The sequence below is a fragment of the Caloenas nicobarica genome, chromosome 3 (assembly GCF_036013445.1).
Source record: "Caloenas nicobarica isolate bCalNic1 chromosome 3, bCalNic1.hap1, whole genome shotgun sequence".
NCBI classification, from domain to species: Eukaryota; Metazoa; Chordata; class Aves; order Columbiformes; family Columbidae; genus Caloenas; species Caloenas nicobarica.
Window position 1 is genome coordinate 57,096,811 of NC_088247.1, and position 19,077 is coordinate 57,115,887.

The 19,077-nt window shown below is 39.2% G+C and overlaps 1 protein-coding gene across 3 annotated transcripts in view; it reads right to left on the minus strand.

Moving 5' to 3' along the window:
- Positions 1-19,077, minus strand: part of PTPRK (protein tyrosine phosphatase receptor type K) — a 322,787-nt gene that overhangs the window by 54,108 nt on the left and 249,602 nt on the right. For all 3 annotated transcript variants that reach the window (XM_065632502.1, XM_065632504.1, XM_065632501.1), the window contains exons 11-12: positions 17,581-17,854; positions 14,609-14,645 (exon numbers count right to left, since the gene is read on the minus strand). In XM_065632502.1, the coding sequence (XP_065488574.1) occupies positions 14,609-14,645; positions 17,581-17,854 (311 nt within the window). The remainder of the gene's footprint in view (positions 1-14,608; positions 14,646-17,580; positions 17,855-19,077) is intronic.

Genomic DNA, 19,077 nt, shown 5'->3' on the forward strand with positions numbered 1-19,077 from the left:
ATTCTTTTTTATTCCCCTCACTTTCAATTCAACCCATTCACAAAGGATTAGCGTAACACATCTTTTTATGCTTGTAAGGGTTACAGCTGTAATCGCTTCACCTCATCACTTTACTTGGAAATCCTGTCTCTAGAGGAGTAATTCGATTACTCATGACAATCCAACTTTTGCCTAACCAAACAGAAATTCATTATAATGCTGTGCTGGTGAATCGGTTTACTATGAGTGGATGGGAAAATAAAACCCAGCAACATGAATAGTTGGTGTGAAAGGAAGAAAGCAATTGTTGCCTAACAAAAGCCTTCCAACAAAAGACTAGCAGAAATCCTTAGTCCCATGGGCAGGGTAGCCTCCAAACTAGTAATGATCTGTAGCTTTTAAAAGTCTTGGGTTTCAAATGGGCATGGAAAGTCTATAAATTGATGAGAGCATGCAATTGCGTCCATCTGACTAGTATTTAGAAGGTACTGGGCAAGTGCATGTAAAAATCTGAGACAGAGCTTTTACATGGGCTAAGGCATCGACATCATCTTCTGTTGGTGGAACATACCTGTATGTGCACACATGCTAGTCCTTTTAACGACTTCTCTTGCTCCCTGCTTTTGAAAATCAAGAATGTACATGAAGCAATCTGAGTGCATACTGCTTCAGAGTAAAACTAGTACCACCCTTAGCAACTGACAGTGGATAAGGATAAAAGAAAAAATATGAGGACAACTCCAAATGACTTCCAGTTGTCCATATGCCCACAAGCATAAATCTAAGAAAAGCTCATGCTGATTGTGGCACAGAAGGACAGCACTTGGGGCAGAAGCACAGATGCCAGGATCATGCCTTCTATATAGAAGTAGAACATTTTATTTTATTTTACAATATTTCTGTAGAGTGATTTAAGATGCCCGGATATAATGAGATAAATTCTCAAAGGCAACATTTGTTACGCCGAAGGTTTAGGAGCATTAGGATCCAGCTGACAAATCTTTAGCTGTTAGACTGGCTTAGGTCTGTTTTCAGCTTTCGGAGCCTATAACTATCTTCTTGATTATTATTTGTACAGATTCCTAAGGATTTCAGCATAACATATGGGTGGCATTAAGGGCATTAAGGATTTATAAATTCACATCACCATTATAAAAACATGCAAAGTCTGAAATATATTTGGGGTTAAATGCAATACATATACTACTCTTGATCAAATTAAATATCAATGTGTTCATGTCTGCGTTAGAAAGAGAAAGAGAAAACATCCTGTTTATAGTGGCCATATGAAGAAAACATTCTAGACTTACTCATAAAGAAAGTAGTTCACTGCATTTACTTTCGTCTGATTTCTTTTTAATCTGGAATTTCTTTTTACTTAGAGCTGCGGCTCTTTTACATTCTTCTAGGCACTTAACCTTTATTGTGATATGTATGTACTTTACAGTGACTGAAAATCAATAATAATTCTGATATCAAGTGCTTTTTGTCTTGAAAAACTTAAAATATCCCTAAGACAGCATCTTTCTTCAATATTACTCATGGGAATTTACTAATAATCACATTGTTAGATGCGAGTGCAGAAATCGAGTACATGGAATAAAAGCCAGACTTTAAAATGAAAAGAAGTCCTCAGAGCATAGAAAAAACAGTTGGTGAGAGTTATTTTGCAAGTTACTCTTCAACATATACACAGCTGCAATAACTAACTCACTCTATACAGGTAGAAGTATCTGTGTTTTTTACCTTCACTCCATAGTTAAAAACCAGAGGAGAGCAATCCACCTACCAAAATCTCATGCTCTGATCCTAATGAGATGTCCAGTTCCAAGAGAGAAACCTACAGCTGCACAGAGAAATGGGGCAACATCCAGCATCCACCCTTGAATCCATAACATATCTCAAGAAATGCAGCAAATCATTCAGGTACATTAACACAATTTCTCTTTTGCCTCCTGGCACCTGTTGATTTGCCATTGATTGTTTATTGAAAATGAAGTTGCAATATTAATTTTTATATGAGTGTGCTGTTAAAAAAACCCAGCTATTCTGTTGGCAGCAAAGCGGCTCTGCTACACTGTGCAGAGAGCACAGGCATGGCTGGGAAAGGCAATGATGTAGTTCACAATGGAAACAAGACCTTTCCCTTTAATAAAGAACTCCCACCAGAAAAGTTGAAATATCTCATATTAAACCGGACAGTAATAATAATAAAATGGAAGAGGCAGTGGAAATGCCTCAGCACAGACATGGAAGCAGGCATTCATCTTTCATATGCCCAACTCCAAACCAGAAACAAGTCCTCAAAGTTGTTTAACCAAGTTAAAGACACGTTGTAGTACTAAACATCACAAGCTAGCCATCATGCTTATGGATAAAGTATTTTTTAGTGTTCATTATGACGGTATTTTTTGCCACTTTGCTGTAAAACATCTAGTGAGACATCAGGAGACAAAGACCACATAATTTCAAAATAATGTTACGCAAACACCAGCAGGATAGGAAAACAGCTGATAGTATCCATTCTCATAAAAAATGAATTTAAAACACAGTAGCCAGTTTCAAAGCTAGCAAAATAAATGTGTTAAATCTGTACTTAGCTTCCAGTTTAGGAATGTTTCATTTATATTTCTGTCTCAAACATTTATACCACAGTACAAATTGGTTCTACCTTAACCGTGTTCAAACAGGGAATAGCTACATCTTGAGAAGGGAGAGCATCTTGAGAAGGGAGAGCAAAACATAAAAAGACGTACAGTCAGCTTATCCTGCATGATTATATTTCCCCTTCAGCCTAACAAATGTTAAGACAATATGTTGCAAATTTCTGCATTTCTTATTACGTCATGGCCTGTGGTGGCCATGACAAAATTTGGCTTGATTAAACACTTCTGTATTGGGTAGGGCTCAAGGAGCCTCCATACATGGCTGAATGCATCATGCTGTATAGCTGATGTGTTTTGCTTTCAAGAGAGGCTGAGCAGGCAGCTCAAAATGTGGAAGGAGCAATATTTTAAGACATTAGTTTAGAAAAACTAGTCAAGTGTCTTGTTCTGTATATGGACAAATCCTAATTTTCCCAGACCTCAGAATGAGTAATTACAGCAATCAGGGCTCTATTGTTCAGGCAGAGCCGACCTCAGCAGTGACAGGGGCTACGTCCCGCAGTCAGGTCCTTGACAGATTTATTGTTTGGACCCAGCTATGGGCAATGTGCTACATATCTGCCCAAATACCAGCTCATCATCACCTCTCCAGGCTGACTGGTGGCAGACGAGGCGGCACACAGTTGCTGGAGGCTCAGGCAGCAACAGTACCCAGGTGGCTGTTCCTCTTCTCCTCCAAGCTACAGGCATTAGTTCATACAACAGTCTATCAGGTTCAGGTCCAACAGCTGGGTCAGCAGCCAGCCACTAAATCTGAAAGTCCCACATCCTCAGACTACGCTCGAAACACAATGCAGCTCCGCTGTCTCTGAGGAACACGGGCTCTGCTGAGCTTTCCTAATCACAAACACAAGATGACTCAGGAGGCCTGACACAAAAAACTGAACAGGCCTTCCTGCAAATGTGCTTCTGCAAGTCGATCCACTGTCCTCCAAATGCTGGAGCACTGTGTGCCTGTGATCTATCATGTTAACATCTATCCAAGCACTACAGATCTCCTCCTCCTCAAAACCAAATTGTTTTACTGAAGTTAATTGTTTGCATTCATCCAAAACAGTTCTTTGAATGGGTTACTCAAAAATGAAGTACAAAAAAGTTGTACTTTCCAAAAGAACTTGGAAAAATACTTTCAGCTGGTTCTGTTCCATGGGTATAAAATTTCACTGTCTAAATTTCACCACTACTACTCAAAAAGGGGCATCCAGGAGGCTACGATTTCTGTTGCTCCATTCTCTGCATGCACAAATTGATTTCACTCAGTCTGAGAAAACTCTTCAGTTCAGTTTGAATTCAACCTGTGTTAGTAAAGCTATTTGATTTGGTTAAGTAACACTGTGCTTCGGAGCTGATGTCGAGTAAGCAATATCTTTTTTACACAGGCAAATAGGTTACCAGCTTTTATATTTTGACAAGCTTATAATGAAATTCAGTTTTCCACCTCTCATTCTCTAAACTGCCAGCAACTTATGTAGAATGAGGGTTTCTAAATTTTCTTCAAAAGCCAAATAAGAACTTGGAAGATTTACAAATAGATAGTGACTGCTGCAAATAGCCACCAGCCTTCCCCATCTTAGTACAAGGTGTGATCTAGGCTAAAACATGTAAGTAGCTGGTAACAGCAATGGCACACTCCACAGTTCAAGTTACTGATCAAAAATCCAGTCTAACCCTGATGGTTAATTATCTGATGTCTATTCATGGGGACTTGCGACATATATTCCTCAACAGACAGAATAATCTGAAAAATCAACCTTTCTATCTGATATCTGTAGCACAATTTTCTGTAAATGTGCGAGTATAAAATGAACTCTCTTATTACACAGAATATAAGTCATCTTTGATCACACTTGAGATACAGAGGACAGAGGGTCCTTCTAGATGTTGCACTGAGCAGATGAAGCTCTGAGTGCTCAGGCTGCACGGTCCAGTATCTTAAAATCCTTTCCACCAGGGTAAGGAATGGTAACCTTTTCCATTAGGTGTACAAAAAGAAGTGCTATGAAAGATGAAGACATGGACGTAAATTCCTGTATAAACATCATGGCTCAGTGATTTCAAGCAGAATGAGAACTAGCCAACACCCTTTCTAAATTTTGGAATAATATCAGACATGAAGCCCTTCATGATTAAATCATCCACAAGTAGGTCTTTGAAACAGCAAAGTCAGAAATACAGTAGCACCAAGCATGGAAAAAGGGTGATTATGATGCCTGTTTTCCATCAGTACCTAAGGACTTGGTTTTATTGTCCCAGAAAGAGGCCCATTTTCATGATACTGTGAAGCGTACAGATATAATCTGTTTTGCTACCATATTCACTTATATCATACAGTCCCGTTCTGATTTTACTGGCATGTTACGATGGTGTAAGCACCTATTCTTTGCCAGAGCAGAAAATCTTCAGTTGTAATTTCCCACACTGAAACTGATGACACATAACTGAGGATTTGCCTTAAACTTGCACATTAACCACCTCACTATGCTACCTCTGAGCTTTTCTCTGCATTTCAACTGCCTAGAGAAACTGGCTTTGAGCAATCTGTTGTCCAACATGAGAACTAGGTCTAGCATAACTGGACGTCTTGTAATCTTGCTTCAGTGTTGACAATCTGACAGCAATTTAGGGGTGCAGCACTCAAAGTAACATCCCACAGTTTTATGGCGGGATGGGCATGAAAGCGGTGCATCGGAAATGGTCTGGATGCTCGATGTGGAGACCATAAACGCTCCAAGTTTTGTAGCCATATAAAGAGTGGCAACAGCTAATGCACAATAGATGTTTACTTTCATTTGAAGCCAGATGTCCCTCATTTCAGACATGCTGCTTTAACGTCCTAAATACTATATGGGCTTTTACTATTCCCTGCATGACTGTGCTATTAACTGTGGTGTTTTGAAAAAAGTATGCTGCTGAAGTAGCATTGCTGTTCTCACATATTTCAGTAGCGTATTGTCAGCGCGGACTACTGCCTTGGGCTATTTTCCGCCACAGCAAGGTTAGAGCAGGACCTCTTTTTCCTCTATGCTAATGGCCTGGCCAAACCACTTGGTAGAGGGGCTGAAACAGTCGATAATGTGTAGTCTGCTTACATATGTGTGAATAACCAATATGCAGTCATCAGCAAAGAGCAAGTAACACAAGTCAGCACATATGGGACCTCTGATTTAATGTTCAGGTTAAATATTCTGCCATCTATATGGTATTGAATGTGGTTACCCTTCCTGTTGACTCAACAAAGCAAATGTTAATCAGAAGTGGCAAAGGATGCAATCCGTTTCGTGACCTTTTTGACAGTAAGGGGTTCTGGAAGTCCATCCTGATCAAGAACCTTTATCACCATGTCACTTTGAAGCATGGCGAATATTCATAGTCCTTTCCAGACTGCTGAATTTGCACAAAAGCCTCCACACACTTCCAAAGTCGACAGCATTGAAAACCACACACAGGGTCATAATTCTGTTTCCTATGCCTTGAATTTACCTGGCTACAAAAACCGCTTAAACAGTGCCTGTAACTGCCTCCTGCTCTGACAGACAGATGTGCAATAATCGTATTATTTCTAGAAAGATCCTCATCCCTGCAAGGTCTGTCTGCATACCCTTCCAGTCAGGATCTTTCCAGAAATAGTGTGGTTAGCGCACATCTTCCCATCAGAGCAGAAAGCAGTTTGCGCTTCTGAACTTCAGAGCCATCGTCTCCTTACACAGCTGACAAAGCATCAATCTGTATTCGACTAATTTGGCAGCAGTGCCAATCAACCATACTGACTTGCTCTGCAACACATTTGACAGTGTTTAGGAGGTGCTACTATGCTTGGCAATGCTGCTCCTTGTTTCTGGATGACTAGCTGTAGAACTTCACTTAGCGCTCTGTCAGAGATGACAGGCAAATAGTTTAACAAACCCTTGCAATGTTCATGACAATGAGGTGGAACTTCTTTTGATTTAGTTAAATTGTTTGATTAGATACAGTGATGCTGATTTTAGGGCCATAAACCGTTTTCATAAAAATCAATAAGCATATTTCTGATTTAGATGGTGCTGAAGTTCTTCTGTATTCCTTGGGCATCATTCTTTTCTGAGATAAAAGTCCTGCTTCTCCTTTCTGTCCAGGTGCACAGTGAGCAGCTTTATCGCTCAAAAATATTTTGTCTTCTATTCAAAATATCTCTCTGTTATGTAGCTGCTAACACGAGGATGGATAATTGCAAAGATTAGCACCTCTGTGCTAAGGTATCGCATACTGATGTAACCTTTTTTTTCCTCGTATTAGTAGTTGGATTGAAGCAGCTTTGACCTTGAGATTCAATCTCTTCTAGCAGTTTTAAACATGACTGCGAGGACTTTCGGCTGCACTTGAAGTTGGTGAAGACTACCTCCCCCTTGCCTTTCACCACTACTCCAGCATGTACTGTCACTTCTACCCTGCTTTCAGAACTGCTTGTGCAATTGTTCCAACTTAGGAAACATTTAAATTATTTTGATTATGTTAAGCTAGCTTATTTTGGCGAATCTGGGCGAGATCAGTCATTTGTAACAGGGATAGCACTGAGCTGCTGACAGGCACTTTTTCTGCCAGCTCTGTGACCACCAGCCACACATACTCTCTAAGAATTTGGTCTTTCTATCTGTGTTGGCTTATGTGTGATCTACTGACATCAGCTCTTCATTGTTAATGATCATATCATCAATCTGCCACATAAATGATATTTACTTCAGCAGTGTTAAGTTGTAGCGTAGGAAGGAAGCTGCTACTATTTCAACATTGAATGCATCCATCGTCTCTTCTGTAATGACAGCACATCAGAACTACAGGGCAGTGAAGACCAGCTAGGGTTCAGAGCATACCATCACTACTGGAGTGCCATTCAAGTTTTCATTACCACTTCAAAAAACAATCTGGGACTTTCCTACAAACTTCCAAATCCAACAAGAGTGTGTACATTAAAATATCCCAGTCTAATGCACCATTTCACGGAACCGGATTCAAGCGCGACTGATTTTTTACCTCGTTAGTTTGAACTGCAGTTTCTGCACTGGCACTAACAACAGTGGTACGATACATGTATGTAGGGATATTTCTAGCATCAGCAACTGGTTGCTTTATCGGGTACAGAACTCAACTTACACGTCAACTATACGAACAGCAAAACCTACTCTGGACCGTCAGTGTTGACGTGCCCACTAATGTGGAGAAAGTGTCACTCTGGCTGAAGGCTACTGATTAGATGTAAACACTATTATTAATTCCTAGAAACCCCTTTCTTTGAAAAGGTGAAACAGCACCGTCCCTTAATGAGACTGTTCCAAATCTCAGCTGCTGCACAGACAAGCCCAACTCGTGTTGTTCCTGGGCCAAACGTGCATGTGAGATGCCTGTGACGGACTGCCAGAGGCAGCAATCTTTGGCTGTTCCACCTCATGTGCCCTTCAACCCCAGGCATTTTATTCAGTGGTACAGTTAATCACAGTATGAAATGAGAGTGGACAGAGTATGTCTGTGTGAAAAGGGGCTTATGAGCCCAGTCCTATCAGGTGATGAAGAGTTTACCTTCTTTAAACACCTGTGATTTTACAATGGCACGAAGAAGGTAAAGACATAAGGCAAGTAAGAAATTATTAAAGGACAGAAACAAAGGGGAGCTAAAATAAAATAAAAAAACCCCAAAACACTGCAGTATTAGCAAATAGGCTTTTTAAACGGTCATTTTAATTGCATATTATAAGGGGAACCAAGGATTTTCTACTGTTTTTAAATCTAATGGGTTTTATAAAAACAGTAGATTTCTAGCTTTATGTCTCCATATTCTTTAACAATAGATGCAAAACATTCAATGCCCGCAACCTGATTCATGAAGAAATACTCATAATAGTTGAAGAGACATAAGCAACCAGGCATCTAAAAAAGCATATATGCTAAGATGCTGATCCTTTACTTAGAGCAGGTGATGTATAAACATTCATTGCCTAATATTTAAATATATACTAGAATCCTCTACCTGAATTCTTACTTCAAAAATTCTTATTCTTCAGGAAACCTTTAAGTTTCCTAAGATTTCAATCTGCTTATAGCTTCTGCACAAAGTAATTTAATAAATATCTAGGCCAAAAGAAATCCCAAACATTTCAAAATCAAGGCAAGTTAAAATTTATTATGTATTTGGACTCAAAATTTCTTCATTCTAATGGTTGATTTTTAAAAAATGCTGAAATGTATCACTAGTGTTACCTCTAAAAAACTTACCCGTTTAAAAAAAGCTAGCTTTCAAAACCAAACTAAATTTAATAAAAGAATGTTTGCATTAATACACTTATTCACTAAGCAGTGCATTTAAAAATAAAGTTCTATAATAAAGCAATTAGATTTATTAATTGTAATTACTAGATCTACTCATCCAAAAGCAGTCAACTACTCTTTCAAAACATAGTAATAAACCCATATTACTGAACACTTGGAAAAGAGGCTGGGAACTAGAAAATACTTCTGACCATAGTTAGTCTCAAATACAGTTAAAATAAATGCTTCAGCTCAGGCAATGTCATAAGCATAAAAAACATTAGGTAATTCATACTTTTTTGCTGTTACTGTAAGAAGGAACCTTTATTTCTTAGAGATGTCAAACAACAAGCAGAAAAGAGTACTTCTCTTCAGTGCCTTATAATAAAGAATGGGAAACCCATTCTCTGAAAATTTTTGTCTCATGCATACCAATTAGGTAGCTTCACTTAATAAGTGCTGTTGTTACATTAAATTTCTTTTTACTTAAATCAAATTTTGGTAATTCCATTATTCCATATATGAAAACACTTACATTATAGGTTTTTTGTCTGGGAATCTGAAGGAGTTTCTCATTTAAATGTTTTTTTTATAACCATCAAAGGATCATTCAATTTTTTATTTACAGTCAAAGGTATCACTTATCAGAAATGGCAGATGTGGTTGCTTGGGGAGCTACTGCAATTTCACATACAAAAGAGGAAAATATGCCATGCAAATATTCTGTTTCCATCTTTGGAAAACTCAGCAAGTCAGTTAAAATCTCCTCTTTGAGAGATAAAAGACGTGATGCAAAAGACCACTGAAGTTTAAACATATTTATAGCTTTTTCTTATGAATGAATGAAAAGAAAGATGTGACTAAGGCAACATCTGCATTCTTCTCTAAATGTATATTGCCACTTAGGTCTCCAGTGCCTATGATGATGGCATAGCTAATAAGTCATTGTAGGAGCATTGATCCAAACATAAAAACTACAGTGAGATAAGCTTAGTTTTACATACATTTAGCATCTGACATCTTCCCTCATTTGTGCATTAATCAGTAACAAACATATCTGAGCATCCTGCTACAGGAGGCAGTTTGACTTTCACAAATTTCCCTAAGAGCAGAAACATCATCAGGAACAATTTCAAGGGAATAATTACGGTCTAGACAGATTTATGACTTCTAAAGACCTAATCCAAAGCACATTAATGTCAGTGGAAGGACTCCCATTGACATCAAAGGCCTTTGGATCAATCCCCAACTGCTGTGGGAATGAATTCAGAGCAATAACGATGGTGGACTAAATGCACACTTGCAGTTGAAATGTTACCACCCAGACCTCTTTATTTGTCAAATCAGATTAAAAAGTCATTTTCTGCTATTTCACAATTACTTGCAGATGTGCATCATCTCAAATGGCATTTTCATCCATCTGTATGAACCAAACGTGCATAGAGATAGGGAAGTTCTACACTGCTTGAACTAATAACACAAATGAAAACCACAAGGGAAAATAATTTTGGAGGTGATGAAGTTCATGTTTTAAAATGTTGAGTTAGGAACTTTGTACTTCATTTATTCCTTCTAACTACTTTGCGACAGAGCTGCCAGGCCCATCACTTCTTTATTTCTTGTCATAGTAGATTTATTCTAATTAAATTTTCGATATTTTTCTCTAGTCTGCCAAACAAAACAAAAGGATACACGTAAAATCAGTGTTAGCCTCAAACTTGGCAGCCTAAAAACTGTCAGAAATGTCAGCTTCATATACTCTCTGCTTAGTAACATCTCTGCTGTCCCTTCTGTCCTTTTAAATGTCTATTTACAAGCTAAATAATTTGAAGCATCACTCTGACCATGTTAATCTGATTTCGTTCCCTTACCAGTCGATAACATTTTAGAATGTAAAATGAAATGCTAATGTTGTGTGCAAGTGGCAACCCATCCCGAGTTTTATACAGTCAAACTCAACTCCAAGATTTGACTGATCAGTCACCAACATCATGTGTTCCTCTGAAGTGCACGCTGTGGGAATTTATGCCTCTTTTATTCACTCCTCTAGCAATACTTTGGTTAGGCAGGTTCAGTTATCACATATCCATTGTGATATAAGTGTATTATGAACTGCTCGAACTCTGCTTTATCATGTTAGTTTTAGAGAGTTTGAGCACTTTCTTTTGGAAATCATGTGTAACACTTTTTTTTTTTTTTCGTTGAAATAACGCACATTTTCCTAGCTCTGTACTTTTTTCTGCACTTCAGAAAATAAGATTTTTTTCTTCTTCAGTTACTACGTATGGGAAACCAGATTATTAGTGACTGGGTAATACTACTACCTGGATTCGAAAAATAAGGAGGTAGAGAACAGTTAACTGGTTTTGTTTTGGTTTTTAAATATTATGCTGATTACTGGTTATTAAGAGGATCTGAATGGGAAGGGAATTCAGATTGACAGAGGAAGGCAATATTGGCTATAAGTATCCATGGAACTAAACTGATTAACAGCTCATACACTTTCTGGGCTATAATTATAATGGAAATGGTGCTTTAGGTATGTCCCACCCACCACCTGCATCACAAGGAGTTATTTTTAACCTGGTTTCCTCAAGAATCAAAGCTTATGTGAACAGCCTGTGTACACATCTGCAACTTTCATACCCTCTTGACACATCTAATAACTTGGGACTCTCTTGGCCAATTCAGTCCAATCTCCAGAAGGGCAAAAGTTACAAAGTCATTAAATTCTTACGAGCTTTGTGGAAAAAGGTGTCCAGATAAAGGAGTAATCCTATTATTACTCTAAATCAGGCCTGGTCATCAAAGAATCACTCTGGCATTCATCCTTCAGCTGCAAGTGCACAGGAACTGCTTAGCAGACTACTTTTTAATCTGGTGCTGTTCCAATATTTTCTTGCATGAAAAATTAACTCAGTGTATTTTTAATACACCAGACACTAGTAAGCCTCTCAGCTTACTCATAAAACATTTTTTCAAGATACATCAAAAGCAGCAACATACTTCAGTCATGATTTGGCACAATCTTTTAGATGAGTTCACACTTCAGTGCATTTTGTTATCAGAAGCACACAAGAATATCGCACCTGGAATATACGGACTGAGAAAGTACGAGCGCTTCAATTTAAATTTGCTGACTTTCATTAGTTTGACACCAATAAGCAAGCTATTCCATCAGTTCTCAAAGGCAGAAGGCAACCCCGGGGAATGATACATGCAAAACCCCTTATGCATTAAAATACATGTAAATTGTGTTAATAGAAAACTGCCCAAGGGGGAGGAAAAAAAAAAAAAGTCAGGGAAAAAAAACATTTAAGAAAGTTGAATTATCGAGATTATAATTTCTTCTCCAGCACCAAACCATGATATTACTCTCATTTTTTCCCCATTTTTACATCTTATTCGTGTGAATATATACAGTGGATAATGCCAGACCCTTGAACAAGGTAAAAATGAGAAGGTACCTTTGCAGGTAATACTGAACTTCACTACCAGGGAAATTTTGTCTTGCCCTTTACATGCACCTTTAATATCATTCCTCTCCTCCTGCCTTCCATCCCAGGTCTTTATAATTTTTAACACCTTTTTTAACATGTTCAAGACAAAATTCATTTTGGGCAGCTGTAGGCTACTTCAAAAGTCATGGGAAACAACAGAGAACTACATGCTACTTGTATAACTGAATCCATAGTTTAGACAATTTGCTGGATTTTAAAAGTGTACATTAGCTTTACTGGAGTGTGTTAGGTAAGGTGAGACAGTTCTCTTTTCCCTATGAATATATTACAAATGTAACCAGACATATCCAAGGTCAATGATTCAAAGCAAACTTACACACTACCAAAAAATCAGCATAACCAGATGAACATGTACATAAACCAATGTATTAAGTATACTTTTATTCAAGTACAACAAATTCTGGCATTTTTTTTACAAAGAAAACATGGGGAAAAGAAAATCAGTACTGGCTTTTAAAAGGCAATTTAGAACACCAGTATAACTCGTTTGAGAGGTATGAATGTATGTGACTTTGAAGCGACAATTCCCTGTTAAGTGCATTCCTTCAGAGCAAAAGAAAGCATTTGCTCCTCATGTTGCCTCTCCCCAAATTTCACGTCTATCAATTAAAATGAAGTCAGAGAAAACATTTTGGTATTTAGTTCCACATCCAAGGAGTACAATACTGACACGTCAGGCAATGCAGCTACTTCACGAAAACGTGTCTTTTAGCCAGAGTGGCAAAGGCAAGATTTACAGCAGGATGGCAAGAACCGTGCCACTCATTTTCCCTTTCCTTCAGACCGCAGCCTTTGGCGGGCAGGGGACGGTTAGGGCAGAGCAAGGCATTCAAGCCACCACCAGGACTATTGCTCCTGTGAACACTGATTTGACATCGGTGGACTGAACATGGTTAAGTAAAAAATAATTTCCTCATAAGCCAAGTGAACTCCTTCCCCATTTTGTTATTACTAACCAGAAAATTTCTGAGTCTTTCAAGACTCTCCCTTGACTCAAATCCTAGCAATACATGCTTGTGGTACATAAATATTTGTTTATGCAAATATATTTTAATTCAAACATTTAATCTTGCCAGGTAAACATAAGAAAGATAGTGCTGATGTACTTTTCACAGAAGACTTAGCTCACGGTTTTAATTTCCTGTTTTTATTAGCTTACCTCACTTGACGAAAATATTAACACAACTTGTGGAATACACTTTATTTTCTGGTTTCTCAAGAAAACGCTTTGTTGCTACCATCTCATTAGAGGATTAGAGGCATCAGTTTTTAATTGGAACAAGTTTTGAACTGAAAGAAGTGATTGAAAAAATGGTGCTGATGTGCTACCACAGCACTTTAAATGCCCATTTGCTCATATCTAAAGTTGTTTTTATGCTGAATATCACTATGCAATTAGAAAGAGACAACATAAGTACTGCTGGGGCTCTGCAGAGTACTCTTTCAGCATTTGTAAGCTCCTTTCTTGTTTATGCTGCTGGAGTCTATCAAACAACTCCCATGTTGACACAATCAAGCAACCAAAATGAATGGCTATAAATACAGTAAATACAGTCAAAGCAAAAGATAACAATAAGCAGAACAACTAAGTCCTCATTTGAAGATGAAACAGCATTTTTGAGTGAGCAGTATGTGATTAACCTACTGTATGTGGGGTCAAAATGATTTATTCTCACAGCTATGCAGCCAGCCTTAGCCCTGGGCTGCACTTGCACAAAGACACAAGCCTTTCTCAAATCAACCCTCCCCTATGGCTAGCTAACACTCTGAGCTCTTACTCAGGAAAATTAACTATCATGTCCTTCATTTAAATTATTTCCACCCCTGCTTGGAAATAATTGCTAGCATAGCAGACAGTTTAACCAAATGCGCTTTCTAGTCTCCAGTCCATCTATCTGCTGCCTGCAATGCTCCAGCAGCCTGAAAGCAGATCTTGAAAACCAGAGGCAGGAGAAAAAAAAAAGGAGTGCTTATTTTGTCTAAATTCTGAGTATTGCTAGAACAGTATTCTCTCATCACAATACCAAAGAAGCAACAGCCCATTACATTATATGACAATCAAGTGATTCGAAAGAGAGGGACAGTACTGGCTTTGGTTCAAACATTTAACAGAAATGCCACATTCCATTAAAAAAGGTACTTTGCGTGGAGGGACAAAGTTCTTACCTTTTGTAGCTATTCGAACACACTGTGTTTTGGTTTCCTGTTGAGAATGCAAAAGTAAAGGTAACAGTCAGATCAGGTTGCTTTTTCTCGCCCTCCCCACTCCATAAATTCATCCTAGATCTGCTGATCAGCTGGAGTAACCCAACAAGGTGGCTCAGGGCTCTGGGCTTAGCAGGAGACAAGGCTGAGTGAATTTGCCTTTACGAAAAACTGGATGAAATCTAGATATTGGCCTGTACAATCCATGACAACGAGGGGGAGAAAAGGTACAGGACAGCACAGATGTAGCCACATGTCAGATTATTCAAATCAAGTGGAAATTATGCCATAAGAATAGAGAGGGGGTGCAGTGGAAGAAAAGAGGAGGACTGGTGCTCCTGTTTATTTCATGGCACAGGAATCCTGAGCCAGCGTCCACCTCCAACAGAATCACACAGCAAAGAAGGTACTTTTTTGTTCAGCACTGTGTCCAAACTAATTTGCCTATCTGCATCCTGATGGTCTTGAGTGGAGTAACCTGAAGCATGTCGGCAGCGAGCTCCCTCATGCTTCTGAGTGCGGAATGAGCACAGAGGCAGCCCAGGTATTTCTTCACATATGACACAGTTAATCTACAACCTATATAATCTGCCCAGGAAAGACAGTGATTTGACAGTGATGTGCTTCAAAAGAAGTTGCACATGCAAAGACAATTTTTATATATTTTACTTCCCGCCCTGCCCTTTGCCTCAGAAGTTTCATCAGCAATTGAAACAAATGAACAGAGAAATGACTTGGTTATGCACAGTTTGGACAACTTGAACAGACGAGGGTCAGTCATAAATGGGTTTTCTGACCTCTTTGTACAATGTGCAGTCACTTTAAAGGCAAACATACTGAAATAGCATAAGGTTGCATGAGAGGATGCAGCTGCTGCTGTATTAGATCACTCTAAACAATATTAGCATGTAATTAGAAAATATAATAATGACAGTTTCGTTCTACAAAATATGCTCCCTCTGGTCCTGCACCTCCCAGCACTCCATCTCCGAATACAATCCCTGGGATCTCTTTCCTCTTGAAGATTCCTGACCAATAGGTAAAATATGTTGATGCTGCTTTGTAAACACAGCTTGTAAAGAATAAGCAAAGCCATGGCTTGAGGCTTACAATAAAGACAATTTTCCAATGTAAATGAAAGCCCCACATACATAATTGTACCTAATTAGCATTCTCCCCAGTCACTGGATTTCCTTGTCCACTTTTGTTCAGAATGTCTGTGAGGATCACAGGATAACCCTCATCCCAACCCTACAGTGTAGTTCAGAAAATACTTTACTTCCCCTTCACTATTTTGGTGATCCCACTGGTTTACAGTAAAGCACCTGTTTAAATATTGTACAGCTCAGAGGTTATCTTACAACCACTAGATCTCTATCCTGGCAAAATGCAGTGCAATCTCCCCGAGACCTCTCCCCAGTCCTCCTAGGAACGGAAATCTGATCCAAAGTTTTAAATCATACCAGCGAAAACCATTTTAAACTCTCTCACAAACTGAAATCAAGTAAAAAATGTGTTCTTCCCTCATGTTTTACTTATCTGCCAAAATGTACAAGCCAAAATAAAGATCTCTTTTTGTGTTTAATATTTTTGTTTTACTTTTCCCTCCCATTTATTTCTTTTCGGGAATGAAACAAATTTTCTTACAATTTAGTCAGCTGGAAGCAAACAAAAGCAAAGGGAATATATGTAGTAGGTGAGGGAAATATGAATGAGTGACTAACAGTTACCTTTTATTTTGCTTTGTTTGCTTCATACAGCTCTATAAATAAGAACTAGAGAGAAGGAACAGTCTCTTCCATCAGAAAAAGCGTCCAGTTCTCAAGCAGCTCCAGTACAGTTTCATTAGCTCCTGTTTTGTTCCCACTCTGACTTGATGCATATGCAATTTTCAAAACCACAGGCAGAAGGTGAGATTTGCTTCAAAAGGCTCCAGCGTAAGACCTCCTGTTAGCTAGGATTTGTTTGGTCACCACAGAGACACAAATAGGAGCTTAAACGTGGCTTCTGCTCCTTTCTGATGGCTCTGGTGGGTCTCAGCAGCTATTTGGCTGTCGGTCTGACCTGCCTGGACACTTCCTATGGAGACCCTTATGGACATATTACAGCAGTTTCCTTCAGTTTTCTAAACTCTAAATAAAAAAAAAATCAAATTTATAAATATCTGAAGCTTCTGTGCCTACCGTATTTTCCCTCCTCACTGATCATCTTCCCCTCCCCCATTTTTCGTTTATGAGAGGAAAAACCATTCAAGAGGGACAGCACTGGGGCTTTGCAGAGCCATGCTTGCTCTTCCCACCTGGAACCTCCCTCCCTGGTGCTTTCTCCCCTTCCATGCACATCCAGAGCCAGCAGCAGCCCTCAGAGACAGAGTTAAAAAAGAAACACCAAGGAGGAAACGAAGACTAGTGACAGCCACACTCTTACTACTGCACAGCGGTGGAGGAAGCCTCAAGCACACCTTGTCAGAAGGGGCTCTTGAAAACAGACCGTGGGTCTGCAGTTCCTTTTGCTCAAACAAATTTTTACTTTTCATTTGATGTTCAGTGCGAGAGTCTCAAAAAATTTGTGACGTTTTATTGGTCTCCTGATCAGCCCACATTCTGTTTATCCTGCAGTAACTTAATCTTCTGAGGTGTGCAAGTACTGAGAACTGGGGAAAAGGCTGTGGATGTTATTTACTGAGAAGGCAGAGTCACAGCACTGAAATGACTTCGCTGAGATGATTACTACAAGATGTATTAAACTCTCGCCTAGTAGCAGTTACAAGGGCGGTGTGAAATGTGTATGGCACATTGCCATGCTCTCACAGCACGGAAGGGATTATAGCAGTGCCACTGACAACACCTACTATGCCCAACTCTGACAGTCCAAACTGTCACCATGGGCATGTCTTTGACCCCTTCCAGGAAAAAGGTGCGTTTGGCACTTACCTTCTCAACACTGCTCATGGCCTGGAAATAGATGTTGTAGCCTTTCCGAGGAGCCAGCGGCGGGTTCCAGAAACCCTGGTAAGTCCTGTTGTCACCCACGGTAAAGGGGGCTGGCTCCGGCAGGTTTCCTGGGGGCAGCTCAGCAGCGAAGTAATATGGTGACCCACCGCTAAGAGCAGTCTGATAGGTGACGGGGATTTGGTAGCACTCCATGGCACCCGTTTCTCGCTTTGTTCGGTGAGGGTGCAGCTCCTCAACAACGATCTGATAAGCACTAGTGAAACAGAGAAAGACCAGCATTTCTTTGAGGTCACCTGCCAGGGTCAAATCGCTAGTATCATAAAAATATGAAACCAGTTGCTTTCTGTAAACTTAAAAAGAAAACAAAGAAGATAGGAAAAGACAGTAGATGTGTGGATGCAGAGAAGAAACAAAGGCTTGAAAAATAGCAAAGCTATCTAATTCAGCCACTGGAAAGAAGCAGCATCTGGGTTTTTTTCAGGCAAAAAAACAATGCAAATCTATACGTGACCTCATAACAATGATTTATTACTATTATTTTTTTCTTTCGAAGAAACACAGGAATGAATCTGACTTTAAATTACAATAGATTAAACTCTTGGCTAATCAGAAGCATATGAAGTTAGCGTTTTCCCTTGAAATGATATTAGAGAAAGCTGAGCTTCAAGGCCCAACATAATGACTGCCTCCAGGCTGTGCTTGAAGCACCAATTTGCAGTTGTCATATCATTAGAGACAGAATGTGCTGACAGTCTTCTCCAACCTCTTGACCTTGCTGTGGCTCCGATCTTGGCTCAGAGCTATGCAGATCTAAAGTACAACTGACATGCTGTAATACAAGCACAGATGGACAGAAATCTGTCCATTCCACCAAAATGCACTGCCTCATTCCTCTATAGCTGTCAATGATAAAAATGTTACAAATTGCCGAAGCAGATGGCATTCGGCCTATTCAAATGCCATCCCAACCTCCCGCTACCTCTCCTGAAATGGCCCATGGCTTGGTCACTTTTCAAAATCACCTGTGCAAAATAGAACAGGTAATTATAATTCTTTCTCCTTTAGGGGAACTACCTAACCGCAGGATGTTACCAACTCATTATCAGCTTCCTCTCCTGTGCAGAAGTACAGAACTTACATACTGAGAGAAGGAAGCAATTCTTCAGTTTATAAGAAAAACAAAAAGAATTTTTGGGGTTTTAAGAACTATATGTAGACATACGCATATACACACACACGTATACACAATACACACAATTTCTCATTTATATGCAGATACATTTGAGGACCTTACGAAGGATTAGTAAGAAAATATGCCTAAGCATGTAGACAAGACCTGAAGCTATTCAATTAAATTGGCAGAATTGCCTGTCTTAGTTTTGCTTTAAAGCTTTCTTTCAGAAAAAGTAAAATTGAACAGAGTTCTGGAAGTGTCACCGCATTGCTGCGGGACTCTGAAAGGCAAAGACAATCCTT